The following is a 13,785-nucleotide window of genomic DNA, read 5'->3' as shown; positions in this document are numbered from 1 at the left end:
GTGTATTGTTATCGATTCTGTTGTAGCTTAGGTACTAGGGACTCGTGTATTGTTATCGATTCTGTTGTAGCTTAGGTACTAGGGATCGTGTATTGTTATCGATTCTGTTGTAGCTTAGGTACTAGGGACTCGTGTATTGTTATCGGTTCTGTTGTAGCTTAGGTACTAGGGACTCATGTATTGTTATCAGTTCTGTAGTAGCTTAGGTACTAGGGACCATGTATTGTTATCGGTTCTGTTGTAGCTTAGGTACTAGGGACTCATGTATTGTTATCGGTTCTGTTGTAGCTTAGGTACTAGGGACCATGTATTGTTATCGGTTCTGTTGTAGCTTAGGTACTAGGGACTCATGTATTGTTATCGGTTCTGTTGTAGCTTAGGTACTAGGGACCATGTATTGTTATCGGTTCTGTTGTAGCTTAGGTACTAGGGATCGTGTATTGTTATCGGTTCTGTTGTAGCTTAGGTACTAGGGACCATGTATTGTTATCGGTTCTGTAGTAGCTTAGGTACTAGGGACCATGTATTGTTATCGCTTCTGTTGTAGCTTAGGTGCTAGGGATCATGTATTGCCTACAGCAAAAAAAAATTATCACTAAACATTAACTGCTTCATAACATAGAGATTTCTGTAAGGAAAAAAAAAACCAACTTTCTGGGTCTATTTTCATTATCAATTTTAAAGTCATAACAAACTCTAAGTATAAGAAATTTACGATTGTTCACTATGTTTTCTCATCGTGGATTTTAACTCACACAGCTGGTGTAGCAAGAACAAATAATGTTAACCAAGTAAATGTTTATAAATGATAACAAAATGCTTTGCTTGATACCAGCCCAGAGAGGCAAGTTACCTGATTCCTAACCTCCAAACCAATGCCAACCTTCCTTTTGGGGTGTGGCACAAACATATCTTCTATGCGCTTCATTTAATCATTCTTAAGAAGATTTTTGAATTCTTGTTATGTCTATATATTTCCTGAACATTTTCTTCATACACAAACAGTGAGTTGACCAATAAGTTGACTAGCCATGTATAGATACACACTAATAACCCAGCTTCCAACATAGGCTGGTATTCTGATATAACATACTCCATAAGAACTATGGCCATTCAAGCCATGCATTTAATAACATACCACAAGCACTTTTCAAGTCTGGCTATTTTCTATGATATGATTATGTCTAAAAAATTTCAGAGGAAGGTTAAAACATTAATTTCTCATTAAATGAAAAACACTATTTAATACTCAAAGAAATTAGCCAGAACAAAAAGTGCCCCCTCAATATATTTAGTAATCATTTTAGTAAGTGCAGTGTATTTTACATGCTAATATCAAACACCCAAAACCACTCAATATTAGTATGAGAGCAATTAAAATACCTTGGTTAGCCTCAAAGAAACTGTATCACAAAGGAAAAACACAGGAAATAAAAAATAAGACATTCAATATCGGCACCAATATTTGTTACAAAAAAACCTAAATAAAGACTTTCATAACAGATTGTAGAAAATATATTTGCTGACTACATGGCCATTATTAAAAATTATTTCACTGCTGGCCTAAAATGCTGATCTTGAGAAGATTATTGTTACATAATTTAAACTATTTTATGCTGCCAAACATCTAAAGTAAAAATTACAAAAAGATTAAATGACCACTAGTGCCAAGTTTGACCCCCCCCCCAAGCAGAGATCTAAAAATAATTTTCCAATGTTTATGCACACTTACAATGATGTAACAACATTTTTGAATGACCTATATGTTTAGCATTAGAATCCTGTACATGTCATATGTTGGTTATCTTTTCTTACCATGATCTGACAATGATCCCCCAGCTTTAAGAAAATCTACCTAAAGCTAATCCTTCTGATAATAATTAAAAAAAAGAATGAGAAGCTGCATTAATAAAGTGTGTCATAAAATAGGACAATTATTTTCTTAAATGTCAAGTATTGGTACCTTGGGGTCAAGTTTTTAATGTATCACAACAGCAGTACATACCAGGGTATTACTGACATTATCACCATAGTTACTAGAAATATGGATTACTCTGACAAAAGAAGCAAATCCACCGATAGAATTTGAAAATACTTGAACTATATGAAAATATCATGCCTTTAATCATAGTCCCATCAGAACTAAATATAGGAAGTGAATATTAATTTTTCTATTAAAACTTTTCAAACAAAATCAGGAAAATGAAAAGATTTTTTTAATCCTTAAAATAAAGCACCATTATTTGTGATCTATTTAAACCAAGAGTAAAAAAACTTTAAATGATGGGACTCTTCAACAAAGTACCACAGCTATGCAAGAGATTCAGATTATCATAAAAATACATGTACATGTTGGAAGAAGTAACTCAACCTGACTCATCGAGGTGCAATTTGAAGAGTTCGAGGCAAAATAAACTGAAAGTATATAAAGACGCTCTAATTTACAACAGTGTTTTGATCTGTAGTTATAATACAGGACAGAGATAGACTTGTTAACACTTGTGACAAAAAAATGTTATTCCACAAAGTCAAAATTGTGACGTTATTCCTAAACAGTAGAAAAAGCCTATTACTACAAATCACAAGAAATTGGAAGTGAAATGTAAAAATGTCTTATACACAACAAAAATTGAAAACAACAATTTAATCATTTATATGTTTGTATTTTCTTCACATTTTTATATTCCTGTTTTTTTTTTTGAGACAATATTATAGATTTGAACTGTTTCATGACAACCAAAAACTTAGAATTAAAATCACCACAGTTTGGATTAAACATTTTTGCTAAACTTCCAAAATCCTGTTTAAAGACAAATCACACTATTGTTTATGCGCATTGTATGGTGCAAACTATTATATCATCGTCAATTTGTGACGTCGCTTTTTGCACGAAATTAAAGATTTATCACCCTTTGACCGTAGAAGCAATATGACAGAGATTCAAGGGCCGCTTTGAAAAATCATCCGTATGTCCGTCTGTCCTACAAAAACTCACAACTAGAATTTCACAACGGATTCTGAGGAAACTTATACCAAATGTTACTAATATTTAGACTCTGAAAAAAATGATAATCAGCATTGTCCGATAGCTTTAGAGAGAGAGTTATGCCAATTTGATTATCACACATTTTAGTGAGGATCAGATGGGAGATATGGAACAATATACTTTTCTTGGAGAATGTGAGCTAGTTTTCCCAATTCCGACAAGATGTTTAAATGAGGAATATTAAAGATAGTCCCATATTATTGCAAATAAAACATAATTTGCTAGTACATTTACTTAGGTAAAAATGTAGAAAAAGTTTCATTCCGAGTATCTAATCCAGATGCGGATTCAGAGGGGCAGATCCAGTGAATGCTCCTCCCTTGAAATTTGAGGATATTTTTTTGTATGAAATCATGATTGATTGTCGTCCAATTGCAAAACAAATCTATGTAGTATCAGAGTAGGAACACTGGAAAAATAATGTAGCCTTACAAGCAGGATGTATGAATACAAATTATTACATGTTCACGCAAAGAGACACGGTCATGCAACCAAAATAGTTTTATGTATATATTGCCTTTTGCCAAATTTTCTGTTCTCTCCAGTCGTAATTCTTTTTGTCTTGCGCTTATTTCTTCACAGTAAAGTTTTGTATTGCCATTTCAATATTCTATTTCTTCTAAAGACGTTCCGTCGCTGACTATGACGTAACTTCATCCAACATAACACTTGGAGTAGAAAACGTCAAATAACCCAACAAAATTCTGCAGAAATGGTACACAAATGTGATTAACTTTCTTATTTGATCGGTGACCCCCACTTTTTAAAGAGTTTATAACATCAGCTAATGTTACCGCATCATACCGCAAGTTTGAAAAAAATCTTCACTTGAGAAGTATTTCAGATTACTGTGAATATGGTTCAAAAGTTAGTTTTTCTTTTGGTGGGAAACAATAAAAGGTTCTTTTTAGGCGGACAAAACTCACTGTATTTTGTTTCTAATGTTTTATGCATGAAATACAGACTATTTCCAATCTACTGGTATATGGCATGTGTCATTCGTAAAAATATTGGCAAGATCAGTGACGTCTGAATTGAATTTCGGAAAATGACAAAAACTCCTGATTTTATGAATTTTTGAACTGCTATATCTTTGTTAAAAGCGCGGTGACCTATATTTTTTAGAAGCTTATTTCAATGCCTTTATACTTGAGACCATTCCATTAAAATCGTCATAACTAGTTAGTGTGATTTGTCTTTAATTAGAATCAGGCGGACAAATAAAGAATTGAGCATTTTATTTACCAAGTACATCGTGTCCATTGTATCGTTCAGATTCTAAATAAACACAAAAACATTACCATGGGACATGAACTACTTTATAAACAGCAGATACACAAGTCTGCATTAACAGTTTCTTTAAGTGTCAGAAGAAAAACCATCTATACTGATTCAAAAGCATAAAGAAGCTATTTTATTGAACCAAAATAAAGATAAGATCCAAGTTTGATGTTGTAAAGACACTGGCTAAACATACTATACAAAGCGTATATCATCTTATGATCAGGATGATTATTGTAAATGTAGAATTAATACACTAGTCTACGTGTAGTGTCTTATTTAACTATTTTAGGATGGGAACATTTGGTGGATACGTGAATCATAGGTCACAAATCATAATGTTCATGATAAACCAGACTTTTTGTATAAGGTTAATTTTCTGAAACTTTTACTTAACCTTTGAATCTATTAAGAATAACCTCCCAAGCAAACAAGTTCAACAGCAACTACATTTATACTACATTCTGTACGGTGAACAAAAGCTTAGTACGGTGTTCCATCTATAGCAGAATCTTTCTTGTGCACAGAAATCTTCCCCAATAAGTATAATTATTCTAAGACGTGATTTACCGAGGATATCACAAAATTAGCAAAAAATTCAACCCTTGTAATAAAGAGACACTGAATGAAAGTATATAATGTGGGGGCATCTGCCATAGAAAAGTAACGATGTTACTTAAATTTATTTATATTAAGAAACAATTTTCTTTTAAATATTTGGATTGACAGCTTAATGTGACCTTATAAAGCCATTGCTATTCTTATATACCAAAACCAAAAAAAAAAAGCATGAACTAATAAAAATTGAATTATTATAATGATTATAAAATATTTGAATAGCACATGAAAATCATAAAAATTTAAATACTAAAAGGTGATAACATTCCAAATAAAAATTTATGAAGCAGGTGATGAGCAGTTAAAACAAAGTAGCTATACTATAATACAATTTATGTTGATAAGCAGAAATAGCTATGTGAATATTAATCGAACATGGCCTGCGGATACTTTGAACCTTACTCTTCAAATAATAAAGGGAGCTAACTGCTACAAACACTAATGTTGTCGGGAGGCTCGCAAACCCTGTTAGGAATTAACACAACAATTAATTTATACAACTACATGTATGAAAAAAAGAAATCTGATGGATTTGCTGATAAGCCAAGCTGCATAAAAATATTTATTATAAGATCTCTCCTTGCCTTGTTGCCTTTGGTTTTACACAATGTTAAAGCAAAAGCTTTGCCTAAAAAAATTGCCTAAATTCGAGTAATTGAAATTACATTTCACACTATTAAGAAAAAAAACTTGATGAAGAAGCCTCTTTTAGAAGTTATATCTAGATGAAGTTCCTTTTTTAAATTGTTAACAAATGACAAAGAAGAGGAAAGGCTATCATAATGGAGAGACAGAAGTGGGATTTAATATCTTACATTAATTTATCAGAATGATTTTAGCAAACAATGTGCAATGGTTGTATTTATTTGTGACAAGGCAGACTTTATGTCAAACTGCTATAGTTTTCTCTTTTAATCCAATTGTCATGTTTTCAACCTAGGTCATAGCAGAATTTAATTTTATTTGACATAAAATATGCCAATGTTATTGCTATTTTGAAAATATAATTAACAGTGGTATACAAATATAAGGTACTTCCTTTTTTTAATTATAAATGGTCAGTGCATCAAAATAGCAATAATAATGACCAATCCTGGGTTCTTTAATCAATCTTAATTTCAATTTCTAAAAATCAACAGCTTTTAATCTTTTAGACATATAAAGCTGTATAGTCATGTATATCACTTAAAAAGAAGATTCTCTATGAAGATATTTTCATTTTGTCTGTGTTCTTATATAAGAGTTAAATTATCCCCTTTGAAAAATGGAAGTTTCATGTAAAAACCCAGGATATAAAATGACAAAAATGAATGCATATCAACATAGTCTCAATGGAAACATAAAAAAACTTACCCGATCCATGTCATTCCTGTCGTCACCGACTTCCCGTAATATTGTATACGGTGCGTAACCTGATTCTCCTTTGTAGTTCCTCAATCTCCACCAATTCCGGCTGTCATCCAACACCTTAAAGCCAATTATATTGTTGATAAAAGCAAAAGACATTTTAATGCTATTAAAGGCAGTGTTCCAATGATTCTTAAAATTTATAGTCATTTCACTTTTCCACCATAACGTCTGGTTAGAAACTAATCGCTGTCATCAACATTTCTGAAGTTTTTGGAGACAAATGTCTTTAGGCTATCATCCAGAATAGCAAAACAAAACTAAGAACTTCGGCGAAAAGTTTACTCCAAGAATTGAGTGGTAGTGTGTGCAGGGTATCAGGGCTATTCATACGGCCACAGACCTAACAAATTTAAAGTCATTTTGGACAAAATTTAGGGCTTATCAGATACCCTTTTTATGCAGTCCAGAATTTTTACTTGTTTTAATTCAAACATAAGTAGAGATGCCAACCTAAAATTCTGGAAAAATAGTAAGGCTAAGGTCTGCTGAAGATGTTTTGTGAGGAGAAGACTTTTTTTTTTCATTATATAAAGCTGCTACATGAGCTTGATCAAAAACCATAAGGTTAAATACACAAGTGGCAAACACACTAAAGACAGTGAAGTGGATTTGACTAGTTTAAAAACTGGAAACAGCCATGATCATGAAAAAAATTCGGATTTTTTTTCCCCGCTAATTTGTAAGATTTTCTTTCATTTCATACAACATATTTCAATGGCTAAAATCAGAAGACTTAACACTAAAATAGCAAACAGCTCCTGACTTAATAAAGTGTTACCTCTAAAATATCTCCCTTCTCTACTGTGATTTCTTTTTGGTTTCTTCCAGTCCTTTCATGGACTGCTTCATAAATTCTGTAATAATAAAGACATGTGTGTTAAGCAAATGTGTTAATTTTAATCATAATGATCAAAAACAATTAACAAATTCATAAATATTAAACACGATTTCCATTATCTTATGAATAGTTTGTCATTTGTAAAATCTCATTTTAAAACTTGAAAAAAAAGTACTAAAAACTAAGGATTTTATTGAAAACAATCTCAATAATGGATCACTACATACTTAGCATTTTTCCTCCTTAATTCATCTTTGTATTCTGCATTTTCTTGTGCTCTAGATTTTTGGTAAGACCTACTTGGTTCCATGCTTCTACAATTCACAACATGGTAAGATGAACATCTTAGTACCACATTCTTGGTTATCAATTTCTAACACAATTAAAAATATATTTCAAATCATTATCATACTTACACACATGAAATTTGTAAACGCAAATTAGAAAACTATTTTCATTGTCGTAGAAAGACACTGCCTTAATTGTTTTATACAATATACTACATATTAACATTTTTGTAAAATTAAAAAAGAGTTTTTATGAAGTGCTTTTCAGGTTCAAATGTTTCATAACGATAAGATAATACTGGGAGGATTAGTAGATTTTTATATAGTTATCTCCCTTCATGATATACAACAATATTTCCTCATATATCTCTGACATGCTTCAGAACTTATACTACCATTTTTGTCTCATGCTTTATGTAAGGTCATAAACTACAACTTCAACTGGCAGTGCTTATTAAATATGACTAGAAATATGTTGCTGTACATTAAGAAATTATTGTGCACAATAATTATGGAAAATTAGTCATTTAAATAAAAAAACTGTGATTTTATTTTTTTTCAATTTTTAGAAAAATCAAACATTCATCAAGTTACAAATTCCATAATGTCGATTACTGAAGTCCATCACAATAATTAAAAACATTGTAATAATTTCTGAATGTAAAGCATTTTGATTGGTGCCTAGTGATCAACCAGTCAAGTCATGTGACACATGCCAGTAACAGCTACATGTACAATTAATACATAACACACCAAACCAAACTATAGAATTATACAGACAAAACATGCAGAAAATAACAGCTTTCCATTTAGATATGTGTTTCTAGTTATTGAATAAGCAATTTTTTGTTTAATAACTTTACCAAAGAATGTAATATTGTCCACATACAATTTTAATGGAAAACTGCATATTTTCATATCATTTTTTTCTATATGGAGTATATACATTTAGACAGTAACATACATGTACTACTACCATAGTGTTTGGGTTATAAAGTTTCTTTAGTTGGTCACATGCAAGTTCAGAATGTTTAAAGAAGAATTTTTTACCATAGAAATAAATGGCCAAATATTCTAAATAGAAAATGCATTCATCATCATACTGCATAAATCTTGAAATAGGGCATCAAAATTGTAAATGTACCCATGAAAAACATAGCTAATTACCACTCTGTCATCAAATGACCTGTTATTGAGACATTTACAATTTACAAGAAAAAATCTAAATAAATGTCATTTTTTCTAATATCAACCTAATTTTGAGGTATCAAGATACTTGCTAAGTGATATTTCTAATTATTTCAGTCATATTTTGTTGGGTTTTTGACCTCATTTTGTCGTTATAAGTTACTTCTTTTAATATGTAAAATGACAGACAAATTGCTCTGTGATATCAATTGATAAATGGTACTTTTACTTATTGGTCTACTGTAACTCCAAACACACAAAAAAGTTACTAAACATATAATGTTGTGGATGAATTTTTATTCTATGAATACCTGCCATACTGTGAGATGAGCAGTAAAAGTTGATCACTAGAGGTCCTTACATTTTTCAAAATATTAAAGTCTGGTAATACTAAACACACTTTTAATCAGTTTATAAAAAAAGAAGATGAACAGAAAATTTAAAAGCTCAATGAGTATATAATTGCATTACTAAAACTTGACACTGATATAAAAATGTAATTGTACTGATTTTGCAAGGCTTATATAATTTCACAAATTTTATGACTGGTAATTATTCACAAAAAATAAGAACCAACGAAAATGCATATTTAGATTTAAACATTTGGTTACTTTAAACTAAACATGAATTGAAATACTTGTGAAAAGATAGAAAACCATCAATAAAGTTGAAGAAAACAACAGATATCCCAAAATAAACGTTCATCCATATTGTATTGTAAACATACTAATTTTTGCTGTTTTTGTGATGGACAGAAAACCACAAAAAATAATACCCTCATAATTGATTTTAACACTATATAACATTTTTTTTAAACCGTGAAAATTGATACGAGTGAAGATGTTGACTAAATAGAATTTGCAAATATGAATATGTTTACAATATACTATAACAGTTAGTAAGACCACACCTATCAACATGCTTGTCGCTATAGCCCTGGTATCTATCTGGGTTAGTAACAGGAGGTGGTGGTGGAGGGGGTGTGGACGGACGCTTCCTTTCATACATTGGTTCTGGACGGTAAGGCTCTTCCTCTTCAGGTCGGAATGAACTGCCAATATTTCTACTATAGATGTTTGTATCTTCTCTCCTACTCCTGCTGTAGGGGGATTCCTCTGGTTGTGTTCTTCCATAGTCTTGTGTTGTTCTACCATAATCCTGTGTTCTTCCATAGTCCTGTGTTCTACCATAGTCTTGTGTCCTTCCTATGTCTCTATAACCATTTTCCCTACTGTAACACACAACATACATATAATTCCCTGTACTATAGGAATTGTACAACTTTAAACAGATAGGTACCTATATGGAATTTACAATACATGTATACAATAATTTATTTCACATTTGCACATAGATTGCATGAATGAATCTAGAAAGCCTCTCACATTAACTGCAACTTATAAAAGGCAAATTACAATGTAGAAGATCCAGAAAAAAAACTAGCATTTGCATACAAGCTATATGACTGTTGGAAGCGAACTACATCAAACTCAGGAATTCCTGCAACATTTGGACACATTTGAATAAGTTACTTTATTAAGTACAAATATTTGCTTTTAAAGACAACCTATTGCAGTGATTTTAAAATTAAATTTCGACTATAAAAAAACAAAAAAACTTGCCTTGTTTCTCTTGGATTTGGCAACTGTCTTGTTTCTCTGGATACCTACAAGTAAAATAACATTAAAATTATTAGTTTTTATTGACCCATAGAAACACCACGATTGAATGACATGATTCCACTTGTTCTTGGCCTTTTCACCATTGGTTATGGTAAGCAATATCATGAGGTCAACCGATCATCCATTAGCAAACAGTAGCGTCTTTTAACATTGTATTAAGAATGCCTCCCCCCCCCCCCCCAAAAAAAAAAAGTAACCAGGATGACAGCAAGGTTGCATATCCTAACATTGAAAACAGTTGGTTATATTTCCATATATGGATAACCAAAAAAATCCCTGATGTTAAAACTGTCAATGCCAGTATAATAATATACAAGTTTACAGCATTTTTAATAGTAAACATCCAGCTGTACAAGCAGTTACATGTTAAGTTACAAAAAACATCACTTGAAAAATCTTACTACAATGAAACCTGTCTAAACCAAATCCCTTTCGGACTAAAGTTGTTCGGTTTCGATAGGAGTTCAGTTTACACAGGTTAAAATAAATTAAAATTGATACAAAAGACTTCAATAAAGATCTGGTTTAGACAGGTTTTCAGATTATTCAGGGTTGTTTAGACAGGCTTTCAGATTATAGGTTTCACAACATTAAACAGGTTGAGTCTGCTCTAATTACCTACCTTATTTAAAATGAAAAGACTTACTGCAGATAATGTGTTATTGTAACTTAAAGTAATTGGAAGACAATATCTCAATTAAATATTTTTTCTTAGGAAATGTACCATGAATCTTCGTAAAATTTCACACAAACATTTTTTTTAAAATACAGTGTATTCAATAACGCTGAGTATTTAGGCTTTTTGCAAGAATGAACTTATTCACTCTAATGTTTTTGAATTCAATGTATTTTACAAACATGAAGTTGCACATGTAATCATGCTAGTACAGGAAGCTGGTATCGGACAGCATCCAAAATAGCTTTCAACATATGCCTACATAAATAATTCTATATACAGCCACACACCAAATTTCAAATCATTCCCTTCGTCGAGGGCAGAGATTTTTGTGATGAAATTTTTTTTCTGACATTCTGTATAACAGAAAATGGCAAAGTCTAATGAAACAGGAAGTTGATATCAGACAGCACCCAAAAACACTAAGTCTTATGCCTCATACACCAAATATGAAATCAATCAATTCATTGGGAGCAGAGATACTGTAAAAGTAGTAATTTTTGAGGTGTACTAATTTTCGCTACTTTCACAGTAAATATTAAAGTGTGAAAAAATAGTACCTGCAAAGTTGACTTTTTACACTATATAATGCTAATCATTCTGTGAAACTGCAAAAATACTGATACATGTGAACATGTTCACTTGACAAAACCAACGAAAATATAAAAAAAGAAGAAAAAATTTATGTTCACAGTAATTGCGACAAAATTTGGATGGACATGGTGATACCAATATACCTACCACTCATTGAGTAAGGGTATCAACAGCTTATTTAAAAGTTTACCAGGGTTCATTGTACATTTCCCATGAAGAAAGTAATCAAGTATGGTTCTGTCTAAATACCAGGCAAGGGGTGATACAACATATCTAAAGATAATCAATGAAAATGCAAAAATACATTTGTTAAATCCTAAAAACAACTCTTCCTATGTTCATGTCCTTAGATCTACTACTTATTGTAAAATATTTTTGGACAGGTTGTAATGTAAACATTCTGTTGGGAAGTTTTCCTGTACTTTTTCTGTAGTAGAACATAACCAAATCTCAAGTTTTAATATCTCCAGTGGACTACTTTCATTAGCACTTATATTTCCTAATACAGATTCTATTTGGCCTACGGAAAGATTTGCAATAAAAAAAATATCTGGTGTTAAGAAATGCATGAATCATCCTTTATAAACATCTGCCTGGTTTTAAGGCAGTGCTGTACTTACAATATTGCCTTCCATCTTGATATACAAAACACACCAATAACATAACATCTGAGATCAAATGCAAGCCTTTTGCATGTGTACATCTTTCTTTTGAGGATATGATGAAACAAATCATTATTTTGAATAACAATTTATATAAAAGCCTTCATTTTTTTTCTCTCAAGATAATGTTGGGTATTTCAGTATTTAAAATATAACTTATTAGAAAGAGATAATAACCAAAGCACAACAATTAGTGACAATGAATATTTAGATCTAAAAATAGCATTATAACAAGTTGGTTGAACTTGTTCCTTGTTTTTAGATTTAGACAAGTGTTTGTATTAAGCTAATCTGTATCCATGATTAGTACAAAAAAATGATATCACTGTAAAGATATAATATATTTACACAATTTCTTCTTTCTTGGGTAAATAATGTTTAGTATGCAAACAAAGCTAAGCTATAACACACACCAATCCATTATTAGCAACACAGTATATATAGACACTAGCATTGTAATGTTAGGTATACATTGATGGCCTTCCTAACCTTCTAATTTTACAATTTAAGTTATCTTTTTTTTTTGTAAAATATCAAAAAGGTGTCTATACTTTTCATTCAAAATTTATTTAAAGATTAGGGGTGTAGTGCCTGGTATGGTATAATTTTCTATTGGTACATCATGCAGGACCTAAAACTCTTGTCAAAAAAATTAAAAAAAACAGGATGTTTAACTTGGTAACTAATTAAAACAAGTTCAATTAGGTGTTCTTTTCCCAGTTATACCAATCAAGATTTGGGTGCTACGCCTCTGGATATATTATGGTAATGTTATGGTAATATAAATATATCATATTGTAAAACAGCCAGCCAATGGCTAGGTTTCATAAAATTAAGAATGCTTTCCTCAAATTCTTCTGAACTTTAAGAAAAAACTTAATTTGACAATTTGTAGGAATGAGCATAAAAACAACAAATATCAGACAGTTGACCAGTTTTTTTCAAATGAACTGGAGCTTCAGACATTCTTTTTTAAAGAATAAAACAGAAAGTTGAGAATTTTGGCTTGTGCACATTAAATAAATATTTTAGTACATTATGCTTGAGCTGAGGGCAAAAGATTCTTTTCTGGAAAGAGCTTGAATCTATATTTAGAAGCAGTCTTATCAAGCAGGGAAAAAGTATCAACTTTAACAAATCATCTATTTAGAAAAAAAGTTCCTCTCCTTTAAGGCTTGTTCAACCTTAACATGAATTAAGTTGTTAAATCACCTTATGTTTATATTCAAATATATTTCTCTGGTTTTCATCCCGAAGTATGTCTGAATTACTCTTAAGTTTTAATAAACCATGATTTTCAATAGAATAAAAGTGGTAAACAATCATATGATATGGTCATATTTCCAGAATTTTATTTAACTGGAAATATTAAAAATATCATATGGATACAAAATGATAAAAATGCACACACACTCACACGCACAAAGCCAAATCAGTCAAAGTAAAATAAGGATAGATAACTAGCATACAAGGAAGGTATTACAAAACTTATTGGCAAACACA

The 13,785-nt window shown here is 31.1% G+C and overlaps 1 protein-coding gene across 7 annotated transcripts in view; it reads right to left on the bottom strand.

Annotated features, from left to right (window-relative positions):
- Positions 1-13,785, bottom strand: part of LOC148608918 (uncharacterized) — a 74,951-nt gene that overhangs the window by 21,386 nt on the left and 39,780 nt on the right. For 5 of the 7 annotated variants that reach the window (XM_088596466.1, XM_088596472.1, XM_088596470.1 and 2 more), the window contains 6 exons: positions 10,291-10,334; positions 9,579-9,899; positions 7,421-7,507; positions 7,134-7,209; positions 6,299-6,412; positions 4,292-4,324 (listed from right to left, as the gene is read on the bottom strand). In XM_088596466.1, the coding sequence (XP_088452592.1) occupies positions 4,292-4,324; positions 6,299-6,412; positions 7,134-7,209; positions 7,421-7,507; positions 9,579-9,899; positions 10,291-10,334 (675 nt within the window). The remainder of the gene's footprint in view (positions 1-4,291; positions 4,325-6,298; positions 6,413-7,133; positions 7,210-7,420; positions 7,508-9,578; positions 9,900-10,290; positions 10,335-13,785) is intronic. The other 2 variants (XM_088596471.1, XM_088596467.1) reach the window with 2 other exon arrangements.

The sequence above is a fragment of the Perna viridis genome, chromosome 8, assembly GCF_037379345.1.
Source record: "Perna viridis isolate PV_CMFRI_1.1 ecotype Kerala chromosome 8, ASM3737934v1, whole genome shotgun sequence".
NCBI classification, from domain to species: domain Eukaryota; kingdom Metazoa; phylum Mollusca; class Bivalvia; order Mytilida; family Mytilidae; genus Perna; species Perna viridis.
This window is presented reverse-complemented; position numbering and strand designations above follow the sequence as displayed.